This window comes from Oryctolagus cuniculus, chromosome 3, assembly GCF_964237555.1.
Source record: "Oryctolagus cuniculus chromosome 3, mOryCun1.1, whole genome shotgun sequence".
Taxonomy (NCBI): domain Eukaryota; kingdom Metazoa; phylum Chordata; class Mammalia; order Lagomorpha; family Leporidae; genus Oryctolagus; species Oryctolagus cuniculus.
Window position 1 is genome coordinate 153,093,139 of NC_091434.1, and position 18,521 is coordinate 153,111,659.

Consider the following 18,521-nt stretch of genomic DNA (forward strand, 5'->3'; position numbering starts at 1 on the left):
GTGAACTTATAGGCGAAGCAGAGCAATCCTGGGCAGTATGGTGGCAATGCATTAAAGCTCAGCAATGTGCATTTGGGATGGGCCCAGTTGGCGTAACACCGTTTCCTGGCATGACTTAGCTCCAGATCCCCTCTTCACTAGGTCACAAAAGAACAAAACGGGGGTGGGAAGTATGTGTCTTTCCCTTCTGAAGGCATTTGAGCAAGAAGAGCAATAATTGGACATCCCAAGTTCAGATCCCCAGGTTCAAAACTATTTCTATATATTGTAGAAAAGTGGTGGTGAATTTGATGGGCAATTTGGCTTTGTAGTTGGTGGAAGACCTGGTGAGAGATTTGGAAGAACACAGCTTCCGTGCTCCCTCTTTGAATCAGGCCTTTGAGGAGTCCATGAGTCATGGGCAAAGGGCCTGAGGTGAGTCTGCAGCAAACTGCTGCATTGATGTCCACCCCATCGAGACAGCTAAGGAGCATTTAAATACAGTTAAGCTGGCATGGCCCTCCCTCCTGCTGCTGGCTCCTCTCTCCGTGGTTGGTTGTCTTGAGAAGTGATGTTCATTCCAAAAGTAACGTCATATCTCAGAATACTTTCCAAGTTCTATGAAATGACATCAAGTCACTAGGTCTCTTTTAACTCCATTTTTTCATCTGCAAAATGCAAAAATAATACTGCCTACTCTGAGCCCTAAATTTGTTTTGACATCAAATGGGTAATATTTTAGAAGCTGTTTTGTGCTCTGGAAGTGTTACTAATTAGCACACCATTTCAGAAACAACACCTTTGTTTGATGGTCACTATTACTTTTTAGTTAAAAATGCCTTAGACATAAACTTGTCTCCCACTGACTTTTGCTATAATCCTAAATCAAATCTTAGTTCACAGTACTCAGAGATTAAAAATAGTGTCAGGAGTTTATATATCATGTGATCCTCTGTGTAAGTGCATTTTGCTTACTCCCCTAAAGATGAAATTGTGAGAGGTGATTTTTAATTTCTTTCCTCTTCACTTTCTGCAGGAAGTCACCAAAGCCGTACAGCCTCTCCTATTGGGGCGAATCATAGCTTCCTATGATCCAGACAACAAGGTGGAGCGCTCCATTGCCATTTACCTGGGCATAGGTCTGTGCTTACTCTTTGTTGTGAGGACCCTACTCCTACACCCAGCAATTTTTGGTCTTCATCATATTGGAATGCAGATGAGAATAGCCATGTTCAGTTTGATTTATAAGAAGGTAAGACTTGCTTGCACAGTCTCCATGGTCTGTATATTCTCCTTGGTACATATTTTAAATGCCATAAAATAGGTTCTGATAAGTAAAAGGATAAGACACTGCTAAAAAAAAAAAAGTGGTTTTAATTCAATCAGTGTTTAATTGATGTTTGCAATTAATTTTAATTGATAGTTTTAATTTCCCTTAATAATTCACTTTAACTATTTTTTATTGAGCATGTTCTGTAAGCTGCCTGTATTATAGGTTTCTTTTTTTTCATTAGTGATGTTATCAAATTTTTTTGAATCCAGGTTCTCTATTAAAATAATACCCAAAGTTTGCATAAAAGTCATTGGCAAAATATCAACTTTTGGTTAAATACCATGTATCTTTATGTTCAATAACAAGAGTATGAGGGTGCTCCAAAAAGTTTGTAGAAATTGAAATTAAAAGACAAGTTTATTTTGGTGCAAATGTTTTTTGAAATCCTTACATTATGACGGGATCTTCAGATGGTTCACAGAAAATGTGGATTATGAAAAACTATGTGTGGATTTCAAAATTATTTTGCAGCAAGACAAACATCTTTTAATTCTGTCATCCACAAATTTTGAAGTACTTAGTCCTGGTATAATGTACAATTATTAGTGATAAACGAAGCAATAAGCTTCCATTTTAACTAGCTGTTACAAGTGGTGATATCCATTAGCTATTTTGAGTTGGATTTTTATCATCCTGTAACTCTTGCAAATTTAAAGTTTTTGGAATAGTACATGCATTGACACAATACAAAAACACTCTGCATTTGTGTGTATATATTATCTAAGGTAAAATCTAAGATACTGAAGAATGATTTAGGTGAATTCAAATGAACATTTAGCTACTTTATAAATATGATTTCAGGTCATTTCAATGGCATATTCTTTCCTCAACCTGATTAAATACCAGTAATGACTACTTGGCTCTGCTGAGTCATCACAGAAAGTGGTTTTGATCGAATTATTTGGATGTTGCCCTACTGTTCTTCTATTTTTTCCTATTCCAGTGTAAAAACATTATGTACTTAGCTTATAAGTGACGTGGATCTGAAATTCACCTCTAATAATTAACCTATAACACCTTCATGATATACTTACAAGGTCAATTGTGCTGTAAAACCTTGATAACCACATTTTATTGTTCCAAAACACCTTTTATGGAGGCAGATGAAAAAAATCGAGCTCACAGTTTAATCCAATTGCCTCAGAAACAATTTCTTCAGATCACAAGTACTGAGAAAATGGGTGATCAATCAACAAAAATTGTGTTTTGATGCAGAAATTTTACAGAATTGAAGGAATTATTAGGTATTCTTCAGGATAGAGAATCTACACAGTTTGCATGTCAAAGAAAGTTGAATTTAACTTAATAAATATTTTAAAAAGTGTATGTCGTAATGACAACTAATAGGTAGGGATAATGCATACCAAGCTTCTGAATGATTCAATTACACAGTCTCATTGTATCTGCCCACAACTCCATGGGGTCAGTGCTATTATTTGTATTTTCTGGATAAGGAAACTTAAGACCAACTTGGTACACAAACTATACCAAAGGTAAGTAAATAAATAAATTAAGCTAAAAATAGATAAATCAGTCCCTGAGATGGAGAGATTTCCAAAGTATTAGAGAAAATGAAGTACACACTAGAACGGCAGTGGTGAGTCCAAGCGAGTGACATGGGAAGAGGAAGGCATGAGGTGCAGTAGGCTACGAGGGAGGTGAGACAGAAAAGGTTAGCTTGTAAACAAGTCCTTGTGTAACAGGTAGTACAAACACAGCAACATGTGTACTTTCCGGGCGAGAATAGTTGATGTTAAGTGAGATACGATCTTGTCTTTCTCAACATGGAACATCTGTGTTCTTACCCAGTTTGCTTTACATCACTAGCCACACTTACTGGGCCTCCCTTGGCATCACCAACAAAGAATGCAACTGTGTTTTCATGTGACTCTGCTTTGGTCCTTCTCAAGTCTCACCCTATCCCAGAGCTGACCTGTTGTATCTTTGTAGCAGGTGCATAGGACCCTTCCTGCAACGTTCCACATTTTGTGATAGAGCACTCTTTTTTTTTTCTTTTTTTTACCTTATTCCAAATTCTGCAATTATGAAGCATCTTACTTTAAATTTTCAATACAAAAAAATTGAGCTTTGCCTGTGCATTTCAAAAATGCAGAAGTAACTAACGAATACTGAGTTCTTATTGTGCACACAGCTATCTGGTAAGCCCTGTGCAGAAAGTCACCTGAGATTGAGTTTGTTTCTTAATCATGTAGGATCCAGCTTAGTGGATTTTGCCCTCTCGAGTTATTCTGCCATTGTTTTGGAATGAAATGCCCTGGTTTCTTCTCCATCTCTACTTATATAAACATTTTTCATTATTCCAAATCCATCTCTATAGAATTTTTCAAGATTTTTCTAACCAGAAGTGTGAACTTTCTCCTAACTAGCTTATTCTTTTCTTTTTAATTTTAAAAATTGACAATAAAAATTTTAAATACTTATGTGATATTCCAATATATGTATACATTGTGTACTGTGCAAATCAGTATCTTATTATTTTCTATTTCCCTTGACTAATTTATCACCTCTATTCAATTATTTGTGTACTAGTTTGCCTTAAGGCAAGACTTAAGTTTTAACAAATCAATAATAGTCCTTCAGACATTAGGTATATCTATTTGATTTGTCTACTAAATACTCAATAAATATGTGATGGATTCAGTTGAAACAAATATTAGATGGATACTTTCCAATCAAAGTCATCTAATGGTAAATCAATTCCTATTAAATTTTACAGGAAAAGTAATATTGTGATCTTTCATCATCATAGTTAATTCATTTACTTAATCACTTTTAAGTTAATTTATAGATAAGTAAGTAGATAAAAGTTGCTTTACCTGCTTAACTATTTTGGGTAAGTCATTGTATTTTTCTTTATAAAACTTAAGATTTTGTATTGTTAATATAATTTTTCTTAAATTAATGTTTCAGTTTTTCATAACATACATGTATTGCCTTTAACTGTGGTTTTATTCAATTGAGTTATATGGGATTGCATGAAAAATTAGAGGCTAAGCTTTTAATCTCAAATTGTACTGCTTTGGTTTCATCCTTTAAGATGAAACAAAACAAAACAAAACAAAACAAAACAAAACAAAAAAGACTTTCTACATTATAAAAATGGGTATTTAAGTACAATATCATTCCTACTATGAAGGAAAAAAATAGTTCCTGTCTGTATGCTGGAAAATAGAATAATCAGAGATGCGTCAGCATAATGCTTGCTGTTGAGAGACGTATTCATAACTCTGAGAGATACTAAGCTGGATGAACTGGAGATGATTTTCACTGTCTCATCCTAAAAATGCATGCATGGTAACCTAATTCCTCAGCTGTGTTGTTGTGTTACTTATACATGTATTTGTTTTTTGCTTGTTGACCTCACCTAACTTCCCATTTTTCTTTTAGACTTTAAAGCTGTCAAGCCGTGTTCTAGATAAAATAAGTATTGGGCAACTTATTAGTCTCCTTTCCAACAACCTGAACAAATTTGATGAAGTATGTACCTACTGATTTAATCTCTTATGCATTGTTGTTATAAATCATACATCCCCAAAGGTGGAGTTCTCCTAAGTCCGATAACAATTATAGGTGGTTAAGTGGGACCCCTCTTGCCCTTCCCTGTTTTTGGAAACCTAGAAAACTAACTTGGGTAACCAGTTGAGCCTGAGGGAGCCTCCCAGCTCGAAAGCACCTTAGCTTGCTGTTAATAATATTTTCAGAACTTAATCTTTATTAGACGTTGCTTCCCCTTAATACTCTAACTTGGTTATTTACTTTGGCTGAATATGATACTCTGGGCAATTCTTGTCCTCTGCCATCTTATGTGACAAATACACTCAAGGTCCTTGGGGACAACAAATGTGTTTTTTTTTTTTTTTTTTTTTTTTTTTTTTGACAGGCAGAGTGGACTGTGAGAGAGAGAGAGAGAAAGGTCTTCCTTTGCCATTGGTTCACCCTCCAATGGCTGCCGCGGCTGGCGCGCTGCGGCTGGCGCGCTGCGGCCGGCGCACCGCGCTGATCCAAAGGCAGGAGCCAGGTACTTATCCTGGTCTCCCGTGGGGTGCAGGGCCCAAGCACTTGGGCCATCCTCCACTGCACTCCCGGGCCACAGCAGAGAGCTGGCCTGGAAGAGGGGCAACCGGGACAGAATCCGGCGCCCTGACCGGGACTAGAACCTGGTGTGCCGGTGCCGCAAGGCGGAGGATTAGCCTAGTGAGCCGCGGCGCCGGCCAACAAATGTGTTTTACTTATCTTTGCATTTCCAGTAGTTAACATAACATTGGACTCACAGCAAATACTAAATCAATTTATGCTGGATTGGGCATGTTTTAATCTGCATATCTCTGTTAGTAGAGTTATGTAGTTGTCTGGATTGAGTTCTTCATTGTTTTATGTTCTAAATGATGGCTCTTGCTTTATCCCAAGAGAAATGAGTATTGAAAATAAATTATGGACATGATACTTGAGCTATTCAGCATCAGTTCCACTAAATAAAAACATACTTAAAAATGCAGTGATTTGAAACTTGTTCCTTGGGGAAACCCAGGCTGTGTGGAGAACGCTTTAGCACATCGCTGTGAGCTCCTGTAAGGAATGCCTAGATTTCACTGTGCTCAGAAGCATGAGGTGTTGGATTGCAGAAGTCCACAGGGCTCATGTTCTTTCATACGAAATTGTCTGATCTGCAAGGAAGAGGATAAAATGCCACTTGTTCTCCTGTGCTTTCATTTTCCAGGGGCTTGCGCTGGCCCATTTCGTGTGGATTTCACCTCTGCAAGTGACTCTGCTGATGGGGCTGCTCTGGGAACTACTACAGGCCTCTGCCTTCTGCGGCCTTGCTTTCCTAATAGTCCTTGCCCTTGTTCAAGCCGGGCTAGGGAGAATGATGATGAAGTACAGGTAATTGTTTTCATAGCTCGAAAGGATTTTAAACCAGGTCTTCCAGAAGTCCATTCTAGTAACACCAAGACTGCTCTGTGCGCTGAACTGTGATCCTGGGTGTCAGTAAAAAGGCGAGGTTTAAATGCTGCAAATTCTACTTCCTAGATCGATGAGACTTTTTTTTTTTTAATATTTATTTATTTGAAGGACAGAGATACAGAGAAAAGGAGAGAGACAGAGAGAGATCTTCCATCTGCTGGTTCACTCCCCAAATGGCCACAATGGCAGAAGCTGGGCTTGATCCAAAGCCTGGAGCCAGAAACTTCCTCTGGGTCTCCCACAGCATGGGTGCAGGGGCCCAAGGACCTGGGCCATCATTCACTGCTTTTCCAGGTCATAGCAGAGACCTGGATCAGAAGTGGAGTGGCAGAAACTCAAAGCACCACCCATGTGGGATGTCAGCACTGCAGGCAGCGGCCCTACCCACTGTGCCACGGCACTGGCCCCTCTATAGAAATTTTTTTTGATAAATGTGTTGATTCTGTGCATTTTTATAGATTGTAAAATTTTGGTTAAAATTGGTACAAGATTTATGTCAATTGAAAAGAATGCATAAATTTTGTGTAGTCTATTGCCTTTCTATACATTGCTTCCTAGGTCATCACACCAGGGCCTTAGTTAAACTTTTATTACAGAAAGAATCTGTGATACCCATCTCGCTTATGATAGAGGACTTCTTGAGTTTGTCAGCTGGAGTGTGAGAAAACATGGACAAATTTTGGAGTCAGGTCGATGCTTGAATCCTGATTGCACATTTCTTAGTTAAGTGACCTTAGTTAAGCTACTTCTCACTGAGTCTCTGGGTTTTTTTTTTTTTTTTAATGTTTTTTGTTTGTTTGTTTGTTTTTGAAATGGAAATAACCACTGTCATAAGGGTTAGGGATCCTATGTGGAATCTATGTAACAGAGTGTCTTTCAAAATGGAGGCATTTACTAATTGGCAGCTCTTCTTTTTGTTACCACCTATTTGATAATAAAATAAATGCCCCGAATGTTTAATGAAAGAAATGTGGCTTTTCTTAAAAACCTGAGCAGTTCTGAGTATACAGTTTGCTTCTAGTATTTGATTGACTGATTGATTTACAGGGATCAGAGAGCTGGAAAGATCAATGAGAGACTAGTGATCACTTCAGAAATGATTGAAAACATCCAATCTGTTAAAGCATACTGCTGGGAGGAAGCGATGGAAAAAATGATTGAAAACCTAAGACAGTAAGTGGTTATAATAATTATAAGATTGTTAGAATTTTATCTTTATTTATTTATTTTTATTTAGTAAATATAAATTTCCAAAGTACAGTTTATGGATTACAATGGCTCCCCTCCCCCCATAACTTCCCTCCCACTCGCACCCCTCCCATCTCCCACTCCCTCTCCCATTCCATTCACATCAAGATTCATTTTCAATTATCTTTATATACAGAAGATCAATTTAGTATATATTAAGTAAAGATTTCATCAGTTTACACCCACACAGAAACACAAAGTGTAAAATACTGTTTCAGTACTAGTTATAGCATTACTTCACATTGGACAACACATTAAGGACAGATCCCACATGAGAAGTAAGTACACAGTGACTCCTGTTGTTGACTTAACAATTTGACACTCTTGTTTATGGCGTCAGTAATCTCCCTAGGCTCTAGTCATGAGTTGCCAAGGCTATGGAAGCCTTTTGAGTTCGCTGACTTCGATCTTACTCTGACAGGGTCATAGTCAAAGTGGAAGTTCTCTCCTCCCTTCAGAGAAAGGTACCTCCTTCTTTGATGGCCCCGTTCTTTCCACTGGGATCTCACTCGCAGAGATCTTTCATTTAGGTCTTTTTTTTTTGTTTTTGTTTTCCAGAGTGTCTTGGCTTTCCATGCCTAGAATACTCTCATGGGCTTAACACACTTGGTTCATTAAAATAATGATGAGAACGCTGCAGTCTGATAACAACATACGATTCTTACTCAAATAAGTGATTTTCCGTTATTGAATTTTTCTTAACTTATATGTTTACTCATGAAAAATGGAAAAAGTCCTCCAGTTGTTCAAAATAATGTTTATGCTTCCTTAACGTAGTAAAAATCATAAATTGTGTTTCTGTAAACCATTTACCTGAGAAGTCAGTTCAGGAAATAAAAGCCACCTTCTGAGAGAGAGCCACTATTTGGCACCTATTTCTAGTCTTTTTTCACCTCAGATTACCTTTTGCTGATTAGTAAAGATTGTATCTGGCAAAAGAAAGAGTACAGCACAGAGTAGATGTGATTGCTGAGGTAATTTGGGGTAAAATATAAACTAGAGCATTTCTGTAGCCAAGAAACCCGTTTTCATTCGTCAAGTTCCGTGTTCTACAAGCTGGATTAAAAAAATAAAAAACTCCTAAGAGACTCATCAGCTGTCATTATACTGCAAAGGGACAGAGTTTCAAGATGTGTAGCACATGAGTTTCACGGGGAAAAACACACTGGAAAGGCAAGCATCCTCTGGGAGGGAGTGAGTGTGGCTGGCTGCGAGTTCAGCCTGCTGTATCCATGGACAGTGGTAGCTGAGCTGCAGGTGTGTGATTGGAACAACAGAAGAAATGCTGAAAAGCTAAGCCCTTTGCCATGTAAATAAAAGGAGTAAAAGAGTGTTTATTTCCCCAACATTTAGGGCCACCTGTTTCTGTTATGCCTTTTAAGACAAACCCAGGAAAGGAATAGCATTTTCTTTCCAGAAACGTCCCTGAGGATCTTGGGGGATTGTTTAGTGGTAGAAGTTTTTCTCGTCAAGAAGGGAGTGCTCCGTTTCACCTGTCCCTGCTGGCACTCTTGTGCCTAGGTGCAGGCGCAGCAAGGTTGGTGAGGAGGTTATTGGAGGATCTGGTTTTTTCAGCCTCATGATCAGCTCGTGGGCAGCTCAGTCTCCTTGCTGACTTCTCTTGACTTTGGTTTTTTCTTTTTCCTCTTCCTTAAATGATGAAATCCATCCGTTCAACTCTGAATTTCGGTTTGACCAATTGTAATAGCAAATGTTTGGTTGTAACCTGTATAATCCGGCATGAAATTGTTACCCGAAAAGGCTGGAAAGTACTGACGTAAATATGGGGAAGCAAGAATTGCCTCTCAACAGAGCAAATAGACTGTTCTGGAAGGGACTGACAGGATGCTCTTCCAAGGAGTAATCACCTCAGCCTGTGCCACTGTTGAATAGGACCAAAGGCTATGCAAAGCTCCCTGAAAATCCACTCTTTTATTGCTCTTTGGTGATAAAATCACTTTGATTTTTTTATAAGAAACTGATAAAATATTTTTATGACTCATAAAGTGTTAGTGATTTGATTATGGTGAGTATTGCCTTCTGGGTGGTTCTTATAAATGTTCTTGGATCCATTATTCTTTTTTCTCTGTTTCTCTTTTTAAAACATTTATTTATTTATTTGAAAGGCAGAGTTACAGAGAGAGAGGGCAAGACAGGGAGAGACTGAGAGACTTTCCATCTGCTGGTTCACTCTCCTGGTTGCAACAGCTGAGGCTTGGCCAGGCTGAGGCCAGGAGAAGTAGAACTCCCTCCAGGGAGGCCTAAGCAGTTAGGCCATCTTCTGCTTCCTTCCCGGGTGCATTAGCAGGGAGCTGATCAGAAGTGGAGCAGCCAGAACTCATGGAATGCAGGATGCTTGCAAGTGGCAGCTTAAGGCTTAACCCGCTGTGCCATAGCAATGGTCTTTGTTGTTTTTTTTTTTTCTCACAGTTCCTCTTCTTATTATTCTTCACACTTGTTTTTAATATACTTTGACTTATTGTTAACATTTTTGTAACCAGTTCTATCATTTTATTGATATGAAACTATTCAATATGTTTCTGTTTTCTATTGAGGAGAAAGAACACACACGCTAGATTCCAAGTATTAGACCCTCTGCTATGCTCTCATTCAATCTTGAGGGCTCCACAGGGAGGTACTGTGTTTCTCTTTAAATGTAGATTGTATAAAGTCAGAGGAAAGAGTGACTTGCTTAAGATCACATAGGTATAACTGGCAGAGCCAGGATTCAAACTCAGATGAGGTCAAACATCATAATCTGTTTTTAATATCAAGTGGCTGAATTAGGTAATTGTTAGTTCACATTATACTGTGCTTGCAATCTACCCTACGCTCCTGGAACTCCATTTTCTTCATCAGTGTGCCCAGGCTTACAGTGTTTTTTCAGGCTTAACAAAATTTCCTTCAAGTTTTGTCACCTGTGCATGAAAACTGTTCTTCTGAATTGTATAAGTGCATAGAACTAGTGTCCAAATGCCAGCTGCCACCCTATTATGCCATGGCCCAGCCAGTGCTCCCTGCCACCAGAGTTCTCTCTTCATAGCTCAGTTGTCCTTCCCTGCAAGAGGGGAAGGATCACCAATGACTTCAATCTTCATGATTCCTAGAAGAGCGGGGCTGGGGTAACATTGTCCACGGTTCTCGCCACCCTCTGCATTCCCTATGTTCTGCCTGTTGTAATCTCTAAGTCTCATGTAGATGTTTTATAAAAGTTCACATTTACAATACAAGCTAGAGAATTATAACATAATATTGTATGATTGTAAATAATTACCCTGAAATAAGGGGGCCAGACTGGATGCAGTACCTCATCCTATAATTTTTTAAGAACCATCTGTAACAGAATAACTTAGATTCTTTTCCTAGAAGGTAGGTTCTAGAACCCTACTGCAGGTTTACTGAGTGTCTTTGAGAAGTGGGCCTGAAACTTCATTTGAACAATTTCTGGAGTGATCTTTATGCATGCTACAGTTTGAGAACCACTCCCCTGTGACCTATGTGTTATTTTCAGTGTTCCTCAAAGCCATGTTAAAATTTCTAAACTTTTAGGAATCTATTAAGATCCAATTTAAAAAAATGGGCAGTAGATCTTAACAGACATTTCTCAAAGGAAGACATATAAGTGACAAACAGGCACATTAAAAATGCTCAACATTACTAATCATCAGGGAAATGCAAATCAGAACCACAATGAAATATCACTTTACTCCAGTTAGATTGGTTATTATCAAAAAGACAAATGATAACAAATGTTGGCTGTGATCTGGAGAAAGGGAACCTTTGCATATTATTGATGGGAAAGTAAGTTAATACAGCAATGGGGAATACCAGACAGAGGTTCCTCAAAAAATTAAGAAAAGAACTACCATGTGATCCAGTAATCTCACTCCAAGGGTATGTGTCCAAGGGAAATGAAATCACTCTGATGAAAAGACATCTGAACTTCCATGATTTTGTAGCATTCCCAGCAGCCAAGAAAGGAAAACAACCAGTGTTTTTCAGCTGATGAATGGATAAAGAAAATGTAACATATTTATAAAATGGAATACTACTTATTCATAAAAAATTATCTAGTTATCTTCAACGACACGGGTAGAACTGAATGTCATGTTGTTAAGTGAAAAGAGCCAAGCATGGAAAGACAAGTGTCATGTAGAAGTTAAAAGCATAGTGGTGGTTACCAGAATCAGGGGAGGGGTCTGCAGAGGGAGGGACAGGGAGAGGTTGATTGACAGGTACTAGGTTATAGCTTCCTAGGAGTGAGGAGTTCTGGAGTTCTATTGCACAGTAGGGTACCTACAGATAATGCTAATGAGTTGTATATTTCTCTGTTGAGAAAAACCTAAGCTTGGCTGCCTTCACTGTAAAGAAATGTTAAATATTTGAAAGGATACATATATTTACCCAAACTGGATATTATGAAGGTATACGTGTAATAGAACCTCACATAGTACCCTATACGTAGGCATGATGTTACATGTCTTAAAGCACAAATAAAAAGGCAAAAAATTTGTTTTGCTAAGAAAAAATAAAGAAAAAAACTAAAACCAAGGGAAACCTATAAGCCTGAAAAAAGGAATCCATTAGAAAATCAGAGAATTATCTTTTATAAATCTTTCAATATTGTCCTCATTTTCACATTTGATTACTTAAGACATGCACCCACCAACAAAAAATTATGCCTCACAAATCTTACAATAATGAAGTGAATAAATATATAATAATAATGTAATACCTGAAAATTGTAATTATAATTTAAAACTAGTATTTTTAAAGATTTATTTGTTTATTTGAAAAGTAGAGTTACAGAGGTGGGGGGAGAGAGACTGAGACTCTTCCATCTGCTAGTTTACTCCCCAAATGGCTGCAGTTGGCCCAAATTGTCCCAGAGCTGGGCTGATCTGAAGCCAGAAGCTAGGAGCTTCCACTGGGTCTCCCACATGGGTGCAGTGTCCTAAGTATTTGGGCCATCTTCTGCTGCTTTCCCAGGCCATTAGCAGGGAGCTGAGTCAGAAGTGGATCAGCCAGGACTTGAACTGGGGCCCATGAGGGATGCCAGCACCGCAGGGGGAGGCTTAACCTACTACGCCACAGTGCCGGCCCCTAAAATAATCTTTATAGGTTATGTGTACATCCCAAGTATATTCATTACTATTGCCTTTTCAAATAAGGTAGCTGAGGCTCAGAAAGATTAAATAACTTACCCAAGGCCACACAGCTCCTGTAACACAGAGCCAGGATCAGAACACAGGAGGAAAGAACTACGGCTCACGTTCAGAGTTTACAGTCTAAAATGCCAGATATTCGAAAAGGAAAATAACATCCTGGGTCTTACCATTCTTATTTATTTCTTAATAGAACAGAACTGAAACTGACCCGGAAAGCAGCCTACGTGAGATACTTCAACAGCTCAGCCTTCTTCTTCTCAGGGTTCTTTGTGGTGTTTTTATCTGTGCTTCCTTACGCACTTACCAAAGGAATCATCCTGCGCAAAATATTCACCACCATCTCATTCTGCATCGTTCTGCGCATGGCCGTTACTCGGCAGTTCCCCTGGGCTGTGCAAACATGGTATGACTCGCTTGGAGCAATAAACAAAATCCAGGTAATGCACTGCACGCGGGCATCATATATTAACACTTCGACACGTTTCGGGATTTTTCTAGCAGATGAATTCTTGGGTTTGGGCTATTTCATGCATAAGGGTTTCCTCTTCTGATGGCTACAGGGGTACTTCAGATGCTCATGGGAGATAGAACTAAAAGGTAAGCTTATTTGGGTGCAAAAAGTTTTAAAATTCACTCCCAGAGGAGTCTTCATAAAGTTAATTGAGAGGTATTTTATGAGACACAGCGTGAATTTCAAGCTTTTTTGTACTAAAGCAAACTTATCTTTAATTTCATTCTTCCACAACTCTTTGAAATTTCTTCATATACATGGTTTAAGAGCTCCTGTAATGAGCCTAGTAAAATAAGAATGAAAGCCTGTGAGATTCTCTCGACTCCAGGCAATTGAAGAAAATTCTCTCTGTACTCTGGAGAATTTCATCCAAGTGATCAGTCAATTGATCAATTTTAAATGAACTTTGCCAAAGTGCAAAAAAAAAAAAATTAGAAAATAACTTTCTTAATTACAACGTTATAAAACTCCCCAGTGGGCCGGCGCCGTGGCTCACTAGGCTAATCCTCCGCTTTGCGGCGCCGGCACACCGGGTTCTAGTCCCGGTCAGGGCGCTGGATTCTGTCCCGGTTGCCCCTCTTCCAGGCCAGCTCTCTGCTGTGGCCAGGGAGTGCAGTGGAGGATGGCCCAAGTGCTAGGGCCCTGCACCCCATGGGAGACCAGGATAAGCACTTGGCTCCTGCCATCAGATCAGCATGGAGCGCTGGCCGCAGCGTGCCAGCCGTGGCGGCCATTGGAGGGTGAACCAACAGCAAAAGGAAGACCTTTCTCTCTGTCTCTCTCTCTCACTGTCCACTCTGCCTGTCAAAAACAAAACAAAAAACAAACAAACAAACAAACAAAAAAAAACAAAAAACCTCCCCAGCAAATACTAGTAATTTTCACCTTAAACTTTCCCCCAACATTTCCCTGGACAGTAGGATGGATGAGAAAAGCATTTTATGCCACATTAGTTACCTTAAAATCTCAACAATGTAACAGAACTCTCAGCTTTAAGAAACTCCAGTCTTCAGGTGAGGAGACTCAGTTTCTACAGAACAAATTGAGTGACCTTATGTGGTTAGTAAGCATATAAAGATATCTTATTATTTGTTTTTAGATACTTATTTAAATACTGAATCCAGAAAATAAACCATGCGGCAGAAATAAAAATATAGAGTGGAGGGTAAGCCACTTTTAGGTGGTTCTGCCATCATTTAACGTGTGCCAGAGGTTGCAATTGGCGGTCCATGGGCCTAACTTTGGCTCCTAGATGTGTTTTGTTGAACCTCTACAGTTTTAAAACTTGAATTAGTTATCGGTGGCTAAAATTTGGGAGTTTGTTTTTTTCTCTGTGTGTCTCTTTGTCACCCCCCCCCACACACACACACTCTCACACGTTCATGTCTTCAGCTCTTTTTGAAGAATTGGGACATCCAGCAAACGGTGTCCTTGTTCCCCACATGCTGGGGAAGCTCCTTCATCCCAAGAGGGCCTGCCCTGCCAGGTTCATGGTGATCTGTATCTAGCCCCTTCTGTAATTGTATCACCTGTCTCACTGCTGAGAGTAAGTGTGTTTGAGATCTGGAATTCAGACAAAGTGGTGCCTGTAGCTCTGGGAATTGTCAAATGGCCTCTGATAACCCCATCATTCCTGTGAGTGGGAGAATGAGAGTGGAAGAGGGGAGAGAGAGAGAGAGACCCAGAGAGGATGTTACAGAGTCACAGAGAGTCATTCGACAGAAACACAGAGACAGAGAAACAGGTGTTGAAAACAGAGCTGGGGAAAAGGAGAGAAACCACAGAGGAGTTCGAAAAGAGCAGAGAAGAAAGGCAAGAAGCAAGATGAGAACCAGGCTTTTCTTCTTCCTATGCTCCTGCTTGCCCTAGGAAAACTGTGACTGGGAGTCTCCAGTACCGGCTGTCCCTAAGAGCCATGGCTGCTGCCTAAGACCAGAGATCAGGCCTTTCTGCTTTGACCTTGCCCAGGGTAGTGATGCTATGATACCTTGAAGAAGGAGGGTTCTATGAAGATGCGGATACTGGTTTTTCCTCTGTCCTAATATTGGACTGAGGCCCATTTGTGGGTGACTCAGGGGTCCTTTATAAATGCATCACTAAGGCTAACATGCAAGGATAAACTCATTGCATGTTTAAAACCTAATTCATAAAAAGCTGTATAAAATATTGTTTGTTTAAAGACTAAATTTCAAGTAGGATGAGTCCCAGGGCTTGACAAATTAACTTTAGCACATGGTTATAAAATTAGTAAGAAACTATTTCCAATTTAGTTACTAAAATCCATGTTCAAGATGTAACTCCATTAGAATGTAAAATAGATGTAATAATGTGTTATTACTGTTCTGATCCTATGATATGTTTTTGAAAATAGGATTTCTTACAAAAGCAAGAATATAAAACACTGGAATACAACTTAACAACTACAGAGGTCGTGATGGATAATGTAACAGCCTTCTGGGAAGAGGTCAGAACTTTTCTTTTTTGCTTGTTTGCTCTAAACACTTAAACATTTTTCTCCCTTGTGAATCTGGATTTCATCCTGGTGTAAAATAAAGTTAGAATGATGATACAGCTGCTAGAACTGAAAGGATGATCTTTCCACTTATTTTATAGGTTAAGAAGAAGACACCCAGGAATATTAGATACAGTGTAAAACCTCTCTATTCCTTTTGCAGTTGTAAATTTATTTCATGTAACAGATCAGAAAATTAGCAAGGTCATAGACTTTGGATCTGGGTTTGAATCCGGGCTCTGCTGCTCACTCTGAGTAATCTCCATGGAGCCACTTCACCTCGTGTGGCTTCTGGCTGTCCATGTTACAAAGAGGGTGTTGATGTTGACATTGCAAGTTTGCTATGAAGACTGACAGATTAGTTATTTCAAGTGGTCATCAGAGTACCATGCTCATACTGGTTCCTTAGTAGCTATGACCTTCTTTGGCCTCAAGTTTCAGATGAATGAGAGAGGATAAACAGGAAGGTTGATGGTTTCACTGCTATTTGCAGGTCATTGTTTTTCACTCCAGTGCAAAACACCTCCGTTTTTCTCTGACCTCAGCTACTAAAACAGGTGGCATTCCTGGAGCTGTTACCCTCTGCCGGGCACCAGGATAAACCCTTTTTTATGTTTTGTCTCATTTGATCCCCACATCATTCCTAGGGCCAAAATAATGTTAATATTCTCATTTTACTGATAAGACAATGGAGGCTTTGCAAAGTTGAGGGATTTAGCTCAGCTCACACAGCTGGTAAGGGCTGAAGCTGGAGTTTGGAACAAATGTCACAGTCGAGAGTCCTTTTACTGTACCACAGCCTCCCTTCTGGTGGTATCCTTCTCCACACAGTCCTTGATGGCGTTTATTTGGGGTGGTGGGGCTTGTTAAACCTCTGCTGTCATGTCTGAGTCTTCAGCGTCCCCAAGGATGTTCCTTCCAATGCTGTCCTTAGAACTTTTTTTTCTGGTGGCTTCAGAAACCTTCTCTCTAAGTTGTATCCTGAGCGTTGTTAGCTCCCAGACCACTGTGCTTTGGAAGTGTCACAGGGCTACCATCTCCTTCTCAGTGCAGAACTCCCTAACTGTCCTGCATTCTCTGTCTTGGAATCCTACCTTTGCTGCCTTTCAGTTTCATCAAGATTTTTAGGCTCTTGAATTCTCCCCTTGGAAAATCTCCTGATTTACCTTTGGCTTATTCCAAGACCGTTCATCTTGGCTCTTCTCCCAGCTGCACTCTCAATTAGTTTTTCTTCTTGCTGATTTTTCCCGCAAAGCATTGACTTTATCAGCTGAGAAGAAGGAAATGAAATCTGGGAAAATCATACATTGTTAGTCAGCTGTAAATTTTATACATTTATTGTTGCAACCTCAACTGGGGCTGTAATCCTGGGCAAATCATTTCATTTGTCTTTGATTCCTTTTTCCATTTGCCCAAAAGCTACTAGAATGTTTATCACTTTCCTGAAATTCCCAATGTCTCCCATGACCTGCACACACCCAGTAGGCAGCTGTGGCTTCTACAACACAGAAAATAGAGGCCATGGTCAAGTCTGAATGCTTTCAGTCTCTCTCTTCACCATTGGAAGTATCTTTTCCTCCTACTTTCCTGTCTTGAAGAAGGATGTGTATGTCCCTCTGCCCTTTTCTGAGCTAATCTCTCTTGTTCCTTCTTCTCAGAACAGCGGTGTGCAATTATTCTCTCCCTGGAAGCTGCAACATATCTTTCCAGCTGACTTCTCACACTTACACATTTTCAAGGTATAACATCTCTTCCCTTGCTTCTGTCTACCTCAAAGCTTATCCCCCTCTATCCTCACCTTTTTGGATAACACTGCATTGCAAACAGGATTTTCCCCTTATCTGTCTATAAAAAATGTTCTGTTCTTCTGGAATTCGCCACTTAGTTTAGCCTTAATGAACCAATCTTTCTGGATTATTTTAGCCTCACACCACAGATGCTGAGTCTGCCCCGTCTGCTCCTTCAGAGAGGTGCTGTAGCACTGGGTCCCCCCGCCATTTCTCCTGCAGGCATTTCTCTGGGTGACCTCACTCAGACTCAGCTGACACCAACATGCTGGTGACTCTGCAGTGCAAATCTCTGGCTCGTTTCCTTGCTGAGGTTCACATATGTGTTCCTAAGCTCCCTGCTTGCTCCTCAAGTCCTTCATGTTCATCTCTCCCCGACTGTCCTTGCTCTGCTCCTTCCACTGTATTCTCCATCTCCTTTGATGGTAACACTCAAGGCAAGTCCCTGCTGGGTTATACACGACTCCTCCCTTGATCCCAACCTCTGAGTAGCTACAATTTCTACCTAAGTAATTAGGAAGATAGGGCTGGGGCCAGTGCCGTGGCGCACTAGTTAATCCTCCACCTGCAGCACCAGCATCCCATGTGGGCGCAGGGTTCTAGTCCCGGTTGCTCCTCTTCCAGTCCAACTCTCTGCTGTGGCCCGGGAGTGCAGTGGAGGATGGCCCAAGTGCTTGGGCCCTGCACCTGCATGGGAGACCAGGAGAAGCACCTGGCTCCTGGCTTCAGATCAGTGCTGCGCTGGCTGTAGTGGCCATTTGGGGAGTGAACCAACGGAAGGAAGACCTTTCTCTCTCTCTCTCTCTCACTGTCTATAACTCTACCTGTCAAATAAATAAAACAAGAAAAAAAGAAGAAAAAGGAAAAAAAGGAAAATGGGGCTTAGAGAGTTTAAGTAACTAGAACAAAGTCACACAACTGGTGAGGGCAGAGCTAAGATGTCAGCCTAGATTTCTGTGACTTCAAAGCTTCTTTTCCATTCACCATCTTGCCACTTATT

General features: G+C 40.0%; 1 protein-coding gene across 9 annotated transcripts in view; it reads left to right on the plus strand.

Moving 5' to 3' along the window:
* The window catches only part of CFTR (CF transmembrane conductance regulator), a 260,245-nt gene that overhangs the window by 111,373 nt on the left and 130,351 nt on the right, over positions 1-18,521 (plus strand). For all 9 annotated transcript variants that reach the window (XM_051847977.2, XM_051847981.2, XM_051847974.2 and 6 more), the window contains 6 exon segments: positions 1,016-1,231; positions 4,721-4,810; positions 6,051-6,214; positions 7,343-7,468; positions 12,902-13,148; positions 15,594-15,686. In XM_051847977.2, coding sequence (XP_051703937.1) covers positions 1,016-1,231; positions 4,721-4,810; positions 6,051-6,214; positions 7,343-7,468; positions 12,902-13,148; positions 15,594-15,686 — 936 coding nt within the window.